This window comes from Danio aesculapii, chromosome 15 (assembly GCF_903798145.1).
Source record: "Danio aesculapii chromosome 15, fDanAes4.1, whole genome shotgun sequence".
Taxonomy (NCBI): Eukaryota; Metazoa; Chordata; class Actinopteri; order Cypriniformes; family Danionidae; genus Danio; species Danio aesculapii.
Genome location: NC_079449.1, coordinates 23,190,760 through 23,207,093, shown reverse-complemented (window position 1 = coordinate 23,207,093; position 16,334 = coordinate 23,190,760). Strand labels below are relative to the sequence as shown.

Sequence of the window (16,334 nt, the reverse complement as noted above, 5' to 3'; positions counted from 1 at the left end):
CTAAACATTTTCCATTTTCAATAACGTATAACTTGTATAAAAATCGCTATCTTGTAGTCTTTCAGTGTTTGGTATCGATGGTTTTGAGCAGGCAGTATTTGGTTGCACCTGTAGTATCGATCCTGGTTGATTCACTGCATGTCGCATGAGGAGAGAGTCATTGTTTACATCATGTAAAGAGCTTCCTCTAAAGGTTGTAAACAATGTTTAATAATTTTAAACCCATTTGCATTAGAGAAACTTGTCTGGTTTGACCTTTAACATGTAAAGCAGTACATATCTAAATAATATGATATATTGTAATAATAATGAGATGAAAGCAAGGTTTTGTATCATATTAGATGCATTAAGAATGTAGAGCTCAAATTAAGGAGGAAAAACATGCAGTTAGTTGTAAATATTTTTTTGTAAATAGTCAAAACAGAAAAGTATTTTTCTAATGTAAATAATTTATTTATATTGTAGACTCTTGTATAAAATGCATATTATGTGAATGACATTTATACATTTATTTTTATTTTTTTGTTAAAGATTGTAAAACATGCACAATAAACATTAGGATAAAACTAAAATTATAATTGTAATTTTATTCACACAAAATGACTAATTATTAATTAGTTGCATAATTAGACCGGTTTTCTATCCGTTTTTCCCCATATAAATGCGCACGTGTATACACAAATATACCCGAGACATGTCTTGATATAATTAATCTAGCAAAGTGGTCAGGAAATGCATAGCTGAAGTTGTTTCGGTCCAGGAAATGTTCATCTTTTAATTTAAATAACAAAGCTAATGTTGTTCATCTTTATTTATACATTATTTATTATTATCACAACCCCATTGCAATTCACATATAACTAATACTGAAAGACATTATTTATTTATAAATTTTTTGTTATTTCAAAGATTTTGTCGATTCAAATGATAGCACAAAAATACACATAATACACATATAATTTTTTAATTCACTCAAAATTACAATTAATCAGACAGGCATTCTACCTAGGGTGTCAATAATCAATATATCGACGACTTTTGCAATGCTTGGAGACGACCTCAATAATTTTTGTCATTGGAATATATATTTACAAATTCACAAATAACATTAAAATTTTACAATGACATTTACGTTCTACTTCACCGGTGTTGACGTTTATAATTAGGCATTTACCTAATATGACTTTTAATAGCATATATAATAGGATATTTCATTTGTTAACATCAAATTATAGAAATCTAAATAAACTGAAGTATTTTAAAGTGTTTATGGCCATTATTATCCTGTAATAGAATCATTATATAATCAGAGATGTAAAATTATCTCAAAATGACAAAAATATTGCTTATTGCAAAAATTTCTGAGACAATATATTACACAACAAAAATTTCTTATTGTGACTGGCCTAATTGTACCATTTACAAAAATACACAAATTTCTCAAATGTCTTTATAATTCTTCTAACTGTCATGAGGTGTGGTAACTATAGTATTATCACTATAATTTACTTCAGTTCATTAAATTAAAAATTAAACAAACAGTGTTTTATAGTTTTCTTGGAATCTAGCAGTTTTCAGTTACACAAATTGAATAGTCAAATATAAAATAACTCTGGATAGTCTTCATTGTATAGACATAAATACAAGTAGCCTTAAGTTACAAAAGTTAAATTTTGAAACATTCTTAAAATGCTTACATGGGCATTAAAAAGCATGCAAATAAAATATTTTAGGTAACATTGTGGAGTCACTGCAAAGTGTAACCTTAAATCATGTGTTTTTCAACTGTGGTGGTCAACAACTACAACCCTCACTCCACATTGCAAATTGAATACAGTCTATTGCAAATGCACACATCACGGTATCTATGCTCAAACCGTAAATTGTGCAGCCCTAAAATAAAGTTGATGTTAATCTTTGTTTATATAAAATCAGTTAAGAATTAAAAAAAAATGATCATGTTTAATAAATTGTATGTAGGGCTGGGCATTATGGCAAAACTGCAATCTTTTCCATATGAAACAACCATATATATTTCCAAATAAGTTGTTATTGCCTTTATATTTAAGTGTACCCCAACAATGACTGAAGCCACGAAAATAGGTGGGTCCATTAAGTGGCATAATATTTTCAGCCGATAAATGTTCAATGGCCAAAAATTCGGTGCATCTCTAATATCAACACACTCTAGATTCCCATTGTTGCACATTTCTGCTCTGTGATTGGCTTTTGGATCAATATAGAGTAAAAATGTCCACAGCTTATTATTGTTATTCACATAGGCTTTATAGGGTTAAATGTGCTCTTATCTGACGACTATTTGAGATCACCGTCAAACATATTTTCTTTATCTGTTGTTGTACAAGTATGTGTGCAAAGTAAACCTTTTAGAATGTTGCATTATCTTTGTGATGTTAAACTACTACTGTTACAAGTGATTTACTTGCATTATCTTGATTTGTTGCATTATCTTTGAGATGGTAAACTACTACTATTACAAGTGATTTACTCTCTCTTAAATGGTTTCAAACTTTTTTTAAACACAAAAGATATTTCAAAGAATGCTGGAAAATACAACAGAAGTCAATGGCTAACGATTTCTGACATTCTTTAAAATATTGTCTTTGGTGTTCGACAGGAAAGAAATTCAAACAGGATTGTGACGAGTGAATGATGAGTAAAGGTTGATAGAACTTTTTGTTTTTGGTTGATCTATCCTCTCATATTTTTCCTCATTTGTTGTTGTTTCACTTTCTTTGTACCTGTACTTATTTCCAGCAGGGTGGGTTTGTCAGCATATGTGTGTGCTTTGAGGAGGTGGGATGGGAGATTCAGACAGGGGTGCAGTCTGTACCGGGCACTCCAAACATTCCTTAAATACTTGAGTGCCGGACAGGGTCACTCATAATGTGCAATCTCCCATGCTACTGCTTACTTAAGCATTTGCCTTTGTCTTTCCGAAGCTCTGTTTGGTATGTTATCACTTTGGTTAGAGCGTGTTGCTCATGAATGACACTGACCTAAATTTCTAACGATCTTTAATGGAAAAGGCTTCTCTGAGGTTGAGAGTTTGAGGAAATCGAGGTGTTCGAGGAAATTCAGCCGTTTTCTGATTGCATAATCAAGACTTTTCAGTGCAGTCTTTTTAATAACCAATATTTTTTTTGCCACAGTATCACAAAAACAAAGGTACACTTCCTAAGACCAGGATTTAATTGGACTATCTGGTGTAAATAAATAAGCATTATAGGCATGGGCCGGTATATGATTTTGACGGTATGATAACCTTGGATAAGAATACAATGGTTTTACGGTATTGTGGTTACTGTTCTTCAAATATATGTTCTTTTTAAATGTATGGGTAAAAAGCAAACTGTTTTCCCCTTTGAGCACAATCAATTTTATTTTAGAAACATTTATAATATGTTGGAGCTAGGGTTGGGTCAATAGACAATGCCATCGTCCATTGATAGACATCACGATGCTGAGCCGGCATGGCGATGCTCCGTAACAGCAGCAACCCGCTCGTGAAAGATACACACTTAGGCCCCGTTTACACTAATACGCTTTGGTTTTAAAATGGCATTTTAGAACAAAATCGCTCCACGTCCACACTGGGGTTTCATCTAGCATTTCTGAAAATCCCTCCTTCCACACTATACCGCTGAAAATGCACATCATGTGACCACACACACACAGGCATGCGCTGTAGCATACGTCAGAGGGTGGTTTGAGACTCCGGTCTTTTGAATCTATCAGGTAATGTGTCTCAGTGTCAGTACACTGCTTCAATGTTTTGCTTGTACTTGGTCATTTTAGTGAAAACCTCAGATACTGTAATGTGTTTTCCATAGGTTTACAGTAATTTTTTTGAGGGGGGGGGGGGTGACGTGGCATGGGGCAGCTGTTCAGACTGACACAGACACAAGGAGTCATGGTGTTAATTTGTTTCTTTTAATGACAGCAGTGAAAAACTGAACAATTATTTGAACTGTACAAGCTAAAAATGAATATTTATTTTTAGATCTTTTTTTTATCCACAAAGTGTGCAGCTTTTGTCACTGCAGTGTATCTTAATGGGTTTATTTGCTTACTAAATAAAGGATACTTTTATACTTGGCCTATACTTAAGTATACTTCTTTTTCCTAAGGGTGCATTTACTGACTTACCAAGATCAGTCTTGTACAGCCAGGGGGAGTATTGCGGCTCTGACAGCCAAGTTGAATCAAAGCTAGGAATGCTCCGATCAGGATTTTTGCAGCTGATATTGAGTACTGATTCCTTGTCATGGTGATCGGCTGATAATGAGCACCAATTCTAATGCTTCAAGCTTTATAATGCATTGAGCACATTTTCCCTCGAAGTATGAACCTTAAGAGAAGATCTTGCCTTAAATCGAGGATTCTGCATATAGTACTTTAAACACGTCTCTTATAACCATTTAGATGTGAACGTGTCATGACCAGAAGCAGCTTTATAGAAAATAATTCGTCCATTCATTTTACTCTGGTTTAGTCCCTTATTTATAAAGGGTCACCACAGCGGAATGAACTACCACAGAAAATAATGTAACACAGATATAAACATTGTTATGAAAAATTACAATGCAATTTGGAAACATTGCAAATGATGAAAGAATTCAACATGTCTCAATCGAGAACAAGTTTGGAGCGTATGTTTGATGCATAAGAAATTAAAATGCACACCTATGAATCTAATACTCCTTTACTAAAAGGAAACAGGCCTATAAACTACTGTTTATACCAATGAGTGTATTACAAGAGTTTATATTATTAAATATTCATAAAAAATGTTATTTTTTATTTTATTTATCTAATAATTCCAGCCAGCTTAGTGAATTTGCAATATTGTCAAAACAGAACTTTTAATTCTTATATGTAAAAAGGCCAAATACATGCAAGACCATTCAAATATTTTGCTGGTTTCCAACTAATGACAGCAGATCACTCAATGAGAGGGAGAAAGGGATTTGCACTCGCAATATCTTTACTTCTCTATTCATTTAACCGAAGAAATGTAATGCTTAGAACATCACTGTGCCGCTCGCAATCTGTTCTATTGCTCATTTACTCTAGTCGCCATGATTTCTGAGTATTTTTAACTCATTTTTGGGGAGGACGGGGCCGGTATAAATTTGCGGGAGACTTGCGGAGCTTCCGGGAGAGGTCAGGTTGGATGAGACGCTAGATGGGAGCTAACGCTCGGCTTGCGTCACAACAGCTCAAAACATTGGAAATGCAATGGATGCACTTGCAACAAAGAGAGCATCACTCGCGCCAATAAACTAAATGGAGGTCCAATCGCATCTGTAAAGGAACAGGAACAGTATAACAGAAAATTTTGGCGGTTTTAAAAATCAGAATTTTTCCAAACTGAGGTACACCTTGAAAATGGTTATTGTCCAATGCCCATTACATTACTGTTCAAAACTCTTGCTTTTTATTTGCAAGATGAATACTGACTAGGGTTGGTTACCAAAACTCGGTGCCATTATAGCACCGGTACCTTTGTACCCGGTATGTACCGGATCAAATCAGCATATGAATTTCGGTGCCTAATTTCAGTGCCACTGGTGCTGCGACAAGGACTTAAGAAGCATCAAAGGGTGCATCAAAGGCACACGTAGGTACGCGTTGTCACATCATCTCTAAGCATTTCATTCTAAACAACTTTGAGGAATAAAGTGCAGTACAGCGCATTCGGTGAGCGAGAGCGACTCTTCAGATTAACACGCATGATCGCGTTCATCAAATTTGCTTAAACTAAGCATATTCTAAAGCATATTTTACAAGCAAGGATTCTGACACAGCAAACTGAAGCAGATGCTTTACAAAAGTTGGGTTTAAGGGGGAAACACGTCAAGCTTAATGACACATTTGAGGGCTCAAAGGCAGAGGAATGCACTGTCTCTGACATCAGCTAGCACTCTTAATGAGTATGGAGGTTTTTTTCTTTCCATTTAACATGCGGTATCAAATTCCATTAAAAGAGCACTCTTCCACCAGTCCCCGTGTCAACAAGCTTGCCCCCCCCCCAATTTTGGATGCTTATTTTTGTGTCAAAATGCCACGGAGAAGCGAGATCAGCCATCGGTGGCAGACTGTGGAGACTCTCTGCGTGTTAATCAAAAATCTAGTGTACGTAATTTTACATTAGGAAATGTAGTATTGAATTTACAAACAGTCGGCAAGTACCAAAGAACAGATGTAACGCATTGATCAAAAGTAGTCATAGTCACACTCATGTAAAAGTCATATTCAACTCGTTTAGTTTTGCCTTCATTCATTTTTGATTTCCGTCTCCAACACATGATTTATTTACAACACATTTTTAAACATGATAGTTTAACTAATTTCTATTATCTACTTTTTTTATCTTCCCCATGGTGACAGTCAGTGCATAATATTTTACTAGTTATTTATAAAGTTTTACCCCCAGTTTCTCTGGTCTAGAACCACCACTGACTATAACATGTAAGACAGGATCATGAAAGGAACATTCAAAATGCAACTCATGTAAACACCGTGATCATATTATTGTCTTATTCAGATTAAGGCAAATCATTAGATCACTGATACCCATGTAAATACAGTCACAAGCCCCAACTCTAGAAAAAAAGGAGCTCAGTATTTTGCTGACAGCCTTTCCACAGGTTAGTAGTAAGCTAATGTAATTTCATAATGCAAATCTTAAATTCATGCTAACCAACAAATGATCAAAGGAAATAGATTAAAGTAATTCAAATACATAAAATATGAATTGATGTTTACTTTAAACTTTAATTGTATTGTTCTATTAAAATTATTTTTTAAAAGATTTTGTCAAATGAAAGATTTTTCTAGAGTCATCCTCCCTAAGTTTCTGGCTCAAAAGTATCGGTTCAGGCACTGTTTTGGCACCGGTATCGTTTTAAAAGTATCGATTTAGCACCGATATTGAAATTACCTCAAACGATACCCAACCCTAATACTGACACATGCTGCAGTCATGTAATCAGAAATGCAGTTGCAAAATGATTAATATTATACAATTATTGAAATATAGTTTAGGTTGTGATGTGTTTCTGTGCTGGCAAAGTTGAATTTCCAGCAGTCATTACTCTGCTTGATAGGAGTATGTCACATGATTATTCTTAAATCCTTCTGGTATGCTGGTTTGGTGTTGAGGAAATGTAGAAGAAATGAAAGTCTTTGATAACAAAATAATACTTTCACTTTTGATTATTTTTTTAAACTGTTGACCGATGGTGGGAGTATATTGAGCTATTCTACTGTTTTAAAATAGTGTTTTGACATTTTCTTTTGGTTTGTATAGTGTAAATGACCCTTTGTAACTAAGTTGACACTATTGTTTCAGCCATCGTGTCAGTTGTTTAGTTGACCATTACTTAATTTCCCATCAGCTGCGAAGTGATGCCACTGTCGATCTTGTGTGCGTTTCACGAGTCCTGTACTAATCACTGTATTGTTGTCTTTGGCCAAATGATGTCATCTGTCCCTCAGAATGCCCTCTCTCAGACCTGTGCACATAAGGACTGTGTGTATTTGCCACATGCATAGCATTGTGGGATATTATGACATTGGTGTTTAGTTGCTGCTTATAGTGTTGCTCACTGAGTGAATAACAAATAACAGTTGTTGGCCAGCAAAAAAAGGTCTGTTGTTTTTGTTGCATTATTCATGCGTTACCTGGAATATTCAAAAGAAGACTCGTATTGTTTTTAATGAATAGACTAAAACACAAAAAGAGTCATGATGATGTCTTTTCAGTGTTTCCTCCTGTTAAGAATTGTTCTTTGAGATCACCTAGTGGTTGTGGTTACAAATGTAAGCATATTTATGTTGTTGTTTATTTTTAATGTATTGATGTTTGGAAAGGATGACATTAAACACCAGTTTGTAACTATTGATACCAACAATAAACTGCAAAGGATGCAATAAACATGCAATTTTCGAACACATCACTTTTAATTTGTCTATTTTCCTTGATGATTGACAGCATGCACTGCCAGTCCAACTAAACCACTGAATGAAAGTAAAACAAATGACAGTAAAAATGCAACCCACAAACATTTATTGCATGCCGATGTATCAACTGAAGAAATGTATTAAAACAAGCACTGTCAGACAAATCCACAAGATAAGACTAAAGAAATTCAATGATAAAATTAGCCTCAGTCTCAGATGTTCTTAAGGTTTGTAATTAAATGTCCATGAGAACTGATAAGGAAATAAAGCAAGATCGATCATGACATTTAGAGTTCTCGCATGAGTAAATGGTACAATGTTGTGGTAGGCTACAGCTAAGAGGAAACCTCAAGAAGAGCCATTTTACTTACATTTCTTTATTTTAAAAAGCCAGAGAAAGAGCCTTTCTTGAAACTGAATCCAAGTTTCCTGATATTATGGTCTAGAACTTCTCCCTGATGTCCTGTATTATGCTCTCTCATTGGCTGTAGGTTTTCACACAGCGGGATTTTGAATTACCTCAGGTCCAGGTAGTTAGCATGCCAAATATTTCTCAGGCGTTTGTGAAACAGTTTTTTTCTGATTGCATCCTTGATAATACACCCTGTATGAATGAGTTGTGAGAATCAACACTGATTTTCCGCTGATGCTGAGCAAAATAATATAATTGGTAGCTTTACATATCAGTCAGATGGAAGGTGAAAGCTGCAAATGAACCCAGAATGTGAGATTGATGTGAGAAGTTGATTATGATAAATGGTATTGTGCGCCGACATATAGCACCGACGTGCTCACGGCGACCCGAGTTCGATTCCTGGCTCAAGGTCCTTTGCTGATCCTTCCCCTCTTTTGTTTCCAATGCTTTCCTGTCTGAAATCTATACTGTCCTATCATAATAAAGGTGAAAAACCCCTAAAAAACTATAATAATGATAATAATAATAATAATTATGAACCATTAGAATAGTGTTATAGGCACTTTAAATGTACTTTGTCTAGAAATGTTTGAGATGATTTTTTTTTTGTGTGTGTGGAAACATCGCTCTACTTTTCTTAGTTGTAATCACAGCATTTCAGTGGACAGAAACTGCAGACTCTGTAAACACTGGGTTGGTGTGATAAGAAGACCTCTAATGACAGAGTTACTAGTTCCAAGGTCAAGCTGTATTTGCGGTGCTCTCCACTATGCTTGTTAAAACAAACACCACAGCCTTGTCTCTGCTAAACTAGCTTTATCCTCCAAGTCTTTTTCTTAACAACAAAATCTGCATGAATTTTTCCATCAAACTTTTTCGGTTACTTTGAGGGTTCAGTATCTCTGCTTATTAAAAGGCAATACACAGACGGTCTTCCTGGCCAGGAACCATCTCTGCAGCATTGACCACAGAGACGTCTTTCTCACTGTTCACCAGTGCATAATGGTATGTGGCTGGAATGCCAGGCTCGAACAGGAAGTGTCTGACTGTTTGAGTTAAACTGCTTTACACATTTAATGTCAGGCACAAAGCCTGATTGATTAGTTTTTTTAGCTTGCTTTTTTGAGCATTCAAATCTGTTGTGACTTGATGACACTCATTGTCACGGAGCAGGAAGTGTTCAGTGAAAGGTGATTCATTTACACTATTGGCAGAACTTGACACTTAGGAACAATGAATTGCATGTGTTTTTGTGAAGCAGCTGTAGCTGTGCAGCACCTGCTCCTGTCACTCAGGTTTGATCCTCACCTGTTCAGAATAAACATTCTCACAGGTGCAAGTTGACAACCTCTGTTTTTCGTCTTCCAGTCGTGCGTATTAGTCTGTCAATTTGAAAATGCTTAATTTTTTCCTTGTATATTGCATTATGCTGAGTGTTGACCGTTTTATTATATGCCAGCTCAGCTTAGTACCTGTATTTTTTTTAAGTTATGTAACATTATTCAAGTACTCGTCAATTAGATAATATATTTGACAGTTGAAATAATAATAATTATTATTATTGTTATTACTAGAAAAAAATAAAATAATGAATTGCTTGCTTATGCACTATTTATTTCCAAAGATTCTATTTTGATTTTTCATTCATTCATGGATCAATAATTATAAATATTTTTTTATTTAACAACAGCTATTGATTTATTTATTTATTCTCTTTTTTTTTTTATATATATATATATAATATCTTACTGGTGTAATTTATTTTAATGTTAGTGTATGATGATTTTAATGTCTTTTTTTAACTCTATGAATGCTTGTTGTGAACGTAACCGATGTTTATTGTGTTATGATGATATCCTATTCATGCATACTCAAAACTGATGGTTGCTGCCAAGTAAGGTTATTATGATTACTAATAATTACTAATGTGGTGCGTGCAGCATTAACATAATGACATTGATGTTGTCATTAAGGGCTGTCAGAATAATCAATATATCGACTTGTATCGATGGACATTACCTCAGTTATTTTTGGTGATGCAATATATATCCCATATATAACCCATACATAAACTATTTTAGCAACTTTTAGCTGATTTCACATCATCTCCATCTCTATTGGAGGTGTCAGTTTCAGTATGGTTAAAAGAACACTAGTGTTTACTATAAATTACTATAGTATATTTTCATGTGGATGTCTGACAACTGAACAGGTTTGGTAGCAGATATCGCTGGCTCTGTAATTTTTTTTATATTTTTTACCTTGCACCTTTTTTGTTAACACTTATTATTAATTATTAAGGATATGCGCTTTCACATTCTGATACAAATACCTAATTATTAAATTGTTAAAATGACTAAATTAAACATTCTTAGGAATAAAATGTTACGTGTTGTTTGGAAGAGTGTACTGGAATTGTGATGATATATATTGTCATTCTGGCATTATATAATGAGAAAATGAAATGGTCTTAAAATGACAATAATATCGTTTATCACAATATATTTTGGTGCAATGTATCGTACAACAAAAAATAGATATCATGACAGGCCTATAGTCATGTGAGCACCAGTGACTGACTTTTTTGCTCCTTTTGTTCAGTCCCTTCTATCAGCATTCACTGTCAGGATCTTTTGAGTTACTGATCCGTCATCATTGTGGCCTCGAAATGCCCTTCAGTACCAGGTTCTCCAGGGTACGTCTTGGCAGCTGGTGCCCAGTGCATCACTGCAGCGTGAGCAATGCATTAGTCCTTTGTCAGTGCTTTGTGCCAGCATTGCGTCTTCAAAATGTTGTAAACGGCAGTCTTTTTCCACATTTGGGAAAAGCATATCTGCTTCCGGAAACTAGTTTGAATATTTTCCAGTTCTGCAACTTCTATTTGAACACCAGCTTGTTTTGAATGTTTTCATTAACCCCAGTCAGTGTGTTGGAAATCTGCTCTTCATAAAACATTTACACCGGTTGCAAGATGGTCTCATGCCCCGGCTGACATCTTCCCAAAAGGTCAAGTCACACTTCAAATGCTTCTATGCTTTTGAAAAATGCCTCTGGCTGTTGGGTCATCCCAGGAAGCAGCTGAGTTTTCCCAGGCCTTGTCAGGTGTGGGAGGGGGTTTCGGCCCACACATATTGGAGGCTAGTATTTGGCTTCTGGGAGTGTCTCTGATACCCATGGAGAGAATGGGCAGGGCAGAAGTAGAGAAAAGGGAAAGTATGGAAAGCTGGAGAGCTTTGTACTGCATATACAGACTTAAACAGCACTCTATGTCATGTTTTGTGAATGGAGAAGGCAAAGTGTTATTTGCGATGTCAATTTTCACTCTGTAGTAATTCACATGGTTAAATGCAGTGATTTGTATGTGCTTATGAGGTGGGATGTACCATCATGTAATTCAATGCTTATACGAAACTGAACTGTTATGTCCATGAATGTTACTTTTATAGGATATGATGCCTATTCCCACACTATAGTAGAAATGTATGGTGTTTTTTGTTATTTTTTTTCTCCTATGCTTATTAGTGCTGCTTTATTTAGTCAAAAATAGCCAGTGTTTAAAATACTTGTTTTCTAAATACTTTATCTAATATATTTTGAAGACTGGAGTCATTACTCTAGTCTACAGAATCACAAGATCCTTCAAGATTTGCAGCACAAGAGGTGTCTAATGAGACCTTTGAAACCTTTTTAATTAAAGATTATTTGAATATTGATATAAATATTAACTGATAAAAGACCAAGTCCGCCATTCTCCAATTCTCGTACAGCTCTCCCATCAAAAATGCTTGCTGCACACAAACAGCTTTGCTGTATCGGCCTTGATAGCATTCAGGGGAAAACATGCAACAAACCCCGTGGATCATGGAAACAAACACGTATGACCCTTCATGAACGCTAAGTACGGCGTGCCATGTGCTGTCAAAGCTTGGTAGGTCTGTGGTCCGTATTAGTGTGTCATCTGAATATATGTGCACTCATAAGACAAGAAAACTCAGTCTATGAATAATAAGAAAAACCGACGCATCATCACTCGACTAGCAGATGTATGATACGTCACTGATTTTGATTCTATCTCAAAAGTTATTTTAAATCCAAAAGATGAAATTCGCTGACAAAAGCTCAATATTATCCAGTTTTCCCCACAATTAAAGATGACCGGTGCTAACATTATCTCAACTGATGCTCAACACACCAAATCTGTTAATCTCAAAAGTACTTGAGGGTTTCTTGAACCTTTAATATTAACAAAGATCTTTTGAAACATTATAAATGTATTTACTAACACAAAACGATTAGTTCTTGCTATAAAGGTATTTAATTATTTCTAAATTTCTTCAATCACCCTGCTCTATGGGGCAGTAATGTATGTTTCTGAGCGCTTTCATTGAGTCTTAATTGTTTTTGTCTTTTCTTGCTTCTAGGTCTGATGCTCTGCTGCAGCCATGTTCAGCAAGAAGAAAAAGCAACGCGTCCAGATCTCAGCACCTTCTAACTTTGAGCATCGTGTCCACACTGATTTTGATGAGCAGGAGCAGAAGTTTGTTGGCCTTCCACGCCAATGGCAGAGCCTCATTGAAGACACGGCCAAGAGGCCCAAACCCTTTATCGATGCCACAATCATCACTACTGTAGAGCCGCGCAAGGTCAGAGGGGAGGGTTGTAACTGCTGGATATTTTGTTTTCTCTCCATAAATACCTCATAACATGTTTGTGTTTCACAGGCAATTGTCCGAGGTCGTAAGATCGGTGATGATGGCTCCCTCACGTGGCTCCTGGATGAGTTTGAAACCATGTCGGTGATCCGCTCAAACTCCCTGCGGAGAGGCAGTCCACCTTTACAACCACGCAGTGACTCTGGATCATCAGGAGGCCATGAGAACGGCGAACACCCCCAATATAGACACACTGATCGCTATGGAGACAGCAAAGAGAGGTGCTCATCTGATTTCGCTTACTCTGATCTAAATCCCTGCTTTCCAGACATTAAAATAAGAAATATTGACAATGAGCTTTTTTTTGTAGGGAGAAACCACGTCAGGAGCACCCAGGCACTGATCCCAGACAGTCACAACGTCCGGGCCGTTCATCCAGAGAGGACAGCCGGCCTCAGCAGCAGCCTCGTGGTCAGGAGCCCAGCAGACACAAAGAGCCCGACTGGATTGCACCGGGCCAACACAGAGAACGAGACAGAGAACGAGAACCACGTGATTATTCTGACCACGTGGTAAGGAGAGAGGGGGCCAATGATAAGAGGCCCAAATCCAGCTATACTGGGAGGGACAGCAGCCCACAGTCACCCCGTGAAAAGAGACCACTGTCAGGGCCAAACATCCGCACCCCTAACCTACCTGTTACAGAGGGAGTGATAAAGGCAGCACAGCAGACTGGCCGACCTTTCAACACATACCCACGCTCTGAAAGCGACTCTGGGAGAACCCCCAGTGGTCAGGTAATTAGAATATAAACCAAAACCGTTGTAAATGTGGATTACTTCCCTTCACACCACTTTCCCTTTTGCAGTTTCAGTAACTTTCAGTGGAAGTGTACACTTTTTGCAGTCCACAGTAACTGGTAACATTTTTAATTTTGATAACCCCATTTGGGTGAACTAAATTAGCTCCTACTTCACAGCAGGGTCTAATTCAGGACAATGGATACTATCAGTAAAAAGTGTGTGCGATTGGGTGAATACATGCCATATGTAACACCAGTATAGTATTTAAGCATTTACCTGTTTGCTTACACAGTGTCTTGACCACATGCGATGCAATGTGGCAAAAGGTATGTTTTCCATGTTAGAGTTTTTTTGTCTTAACAATGCACAACAGTCATGCGCAAAGTTTCTATTTTCTGCTACTTTGTGGCTGAACAACTGCATGTAATCACCTCAGATGCTGAATATGTGATTTATATAGTGTTAAATGTTACCAGTATGAGTTTAAAGTATGACATACTGAGAGGGACAGCAGCCCACAGTCGCCCCGTGAGAAGAGACCACTGTCAGGGCCAAACATCCGTACCCCTAACCTACCTGTTGCAGGGGGAGTGATCAAGACTGCACAGCCAACCTTTTAACGCATACCTACAGGCATATCACCTTGCAGCCCAAGACTGGTTACTCACTGAAGCTAAGCAGGGCTGAGTCTGGCCTGGATGGGAGACCACATGGGAAAACTAGGTTGCTGTTGGAAGTGGTGCTATTGAGGCCAGGTGGGGGCAGTTAAAGTGAAGGTGACACTATACTGTCAGTGGGCGCCATCTTTCAGATGAGACGTTAAACTGAGATCCTGACTCTCGGTGGTCATTTAATGCACCTAAAGAGTAGGGGTGTAACCCCGGTGTCCTGGCCAAATTCCCCCCATCGGCCCTTACCCATCATGACCTCCCAATCATTCCCATCCACGGAATTTGCTCTATCACTGTCTCTCCACTTCACCAATAGCTGGTGTGTTGTGAGCTCACTGGCGCCGCTGTCCTGTGGCTGGGTGTATGGCCATTAGGGGTGTCAAAATTAATTGTTTCTTCAGTGCACCGTGATGCACACGCGGACAATTTGGTATCGGTTCAGTAATAATCATAACTGGTTATGTACTGACGTCATTTATCTTATATGCGCTCTGTCGCGAGGGAGGCGAGTGCGGGTATTTACAACACTACAGGTGCCAACTGCTTAAAAATTCACTCTGTGTGTGTTTTCTGAAAAGTCTTTCACTGGCACAGCAGAAGACCCTATTTCTCTGCGATTGAGGGAATGAAAGTACTCCATTTCTCTCTCTCTCACTGTGGCCCATTTCACCTGCTGGTGTGACCTTTTTCCTCTCGGCTGCTGGTGTGACTTTTCCTCTCGGCTGTATGCATTCTGGCTGTACCTGTGCATTGTTGCGGGACCCGACCAGATTTCACGTGGCGTGGGAATAAATTTCCGAATAAAAGCGCGGGAGCGGTTGGTAACTCTGGTGTAATTTTAACAGGAGTGGCCGGTCTTACAAGGAGCGGGCGAGCAAGCAAGTGTGCGTGGCGTGTGTGTGTGCGTGCGTTTGTTTGGTGCTGTCTATGTTTGTTTATGTGTATGAAGGAGAGACAGTGTGGTGCTGTGTGTCCATGTGTGTTTATACAGACAGCTTGTTATAGCCACCCCCCAAATACAACACTGTGTATGGAAAGCATCGTCAATGCACCGAAATATCGAATTGAACCGAATCGATGGCATGATAATCGTAACCGAACTGAACCGTGAGACGAGTATAGGTTCACACCTCTAATGGCTAAACATGATAAATGCGCTATATAAATACACACATTACATTACATTACATAAAGGCCATTTTACGTGACATTTATGGCCATACTGAAAGTGGCAGCAGATTACTGTACAGACTTACTGTACCTCAGGAGCTGAATAAATAATGGCTAACATACAGCTTAACCAAAAATGTTAGAATCGTGCTAACCAAAAACATCAGTCTCTCCACATGTACTTTCAATAATGTAATATTCAGTTATTAGATTATAAACCTGTCCATTTTGTGGGGAGTACAGTGCAGTATTCTGCGCCTCTGAATTTGCTGGTATTTAAATGGTCTGTTTTGTTGTGTTTGGTGTGGAAATCAAACTGTTTTTGCTGGAATCTTTTGCATCACACATTGTCAGGACATGGAGTTGCATTCTTTTCCTAGCATTAATGATTTGTTGCACCGTAAATTGATTTGGTCTTTTTTTTTTGCCTTTTCAATCACAAAACAACATGGACATCAACATTCTATCTCCATTATCACAAAACATTTAGACATGCATTCGAAATGAAGGTTCATAATCAGTCCTCTAGTTGTCCCAGCAAACAATTTTTTGTTTAAATTAAGTTTCATAGATGTCTAAACGTAGATGGCTTAGCTAAAACAAGGCTAAATGTGGGCCCTCAGTGAAAATATAA

The 16,334-nt window shown here is 37.3% G+C and overlaps 1 protein-coding gene across 1 annotated transcript in view; it reads left to right on the top strand.

Annotated features, from left to right (window-relative positions):
* Positions 1-16,334, top strand: part of pak4 (p21 protein (Cdc42/Rac)-activated kinase 4) — a 29,079-nt gene that overhangs the window by 851 nt on the left and 11,894 nt on the right. Inside the window, exons 2-4 of the mRNA XM_056473302.1 lie at positions 12,826-13,047; positions 13,126-13,337; positions 13,427-13,853. Of these exons, the coding sequence (XP_056329277.1) occupies positions 12,847-13,047; positions 13,126-13,337; positions 13,427-13,853 (840 nt within the window). The 5' untranslated portion in view covers positions 12,826-12,846. The remainder of the gene's footprint in view (positions 1-12,825; positions 13,048-13,125; positions 13,338-13,426; positions 13,854-16,334) is intronic.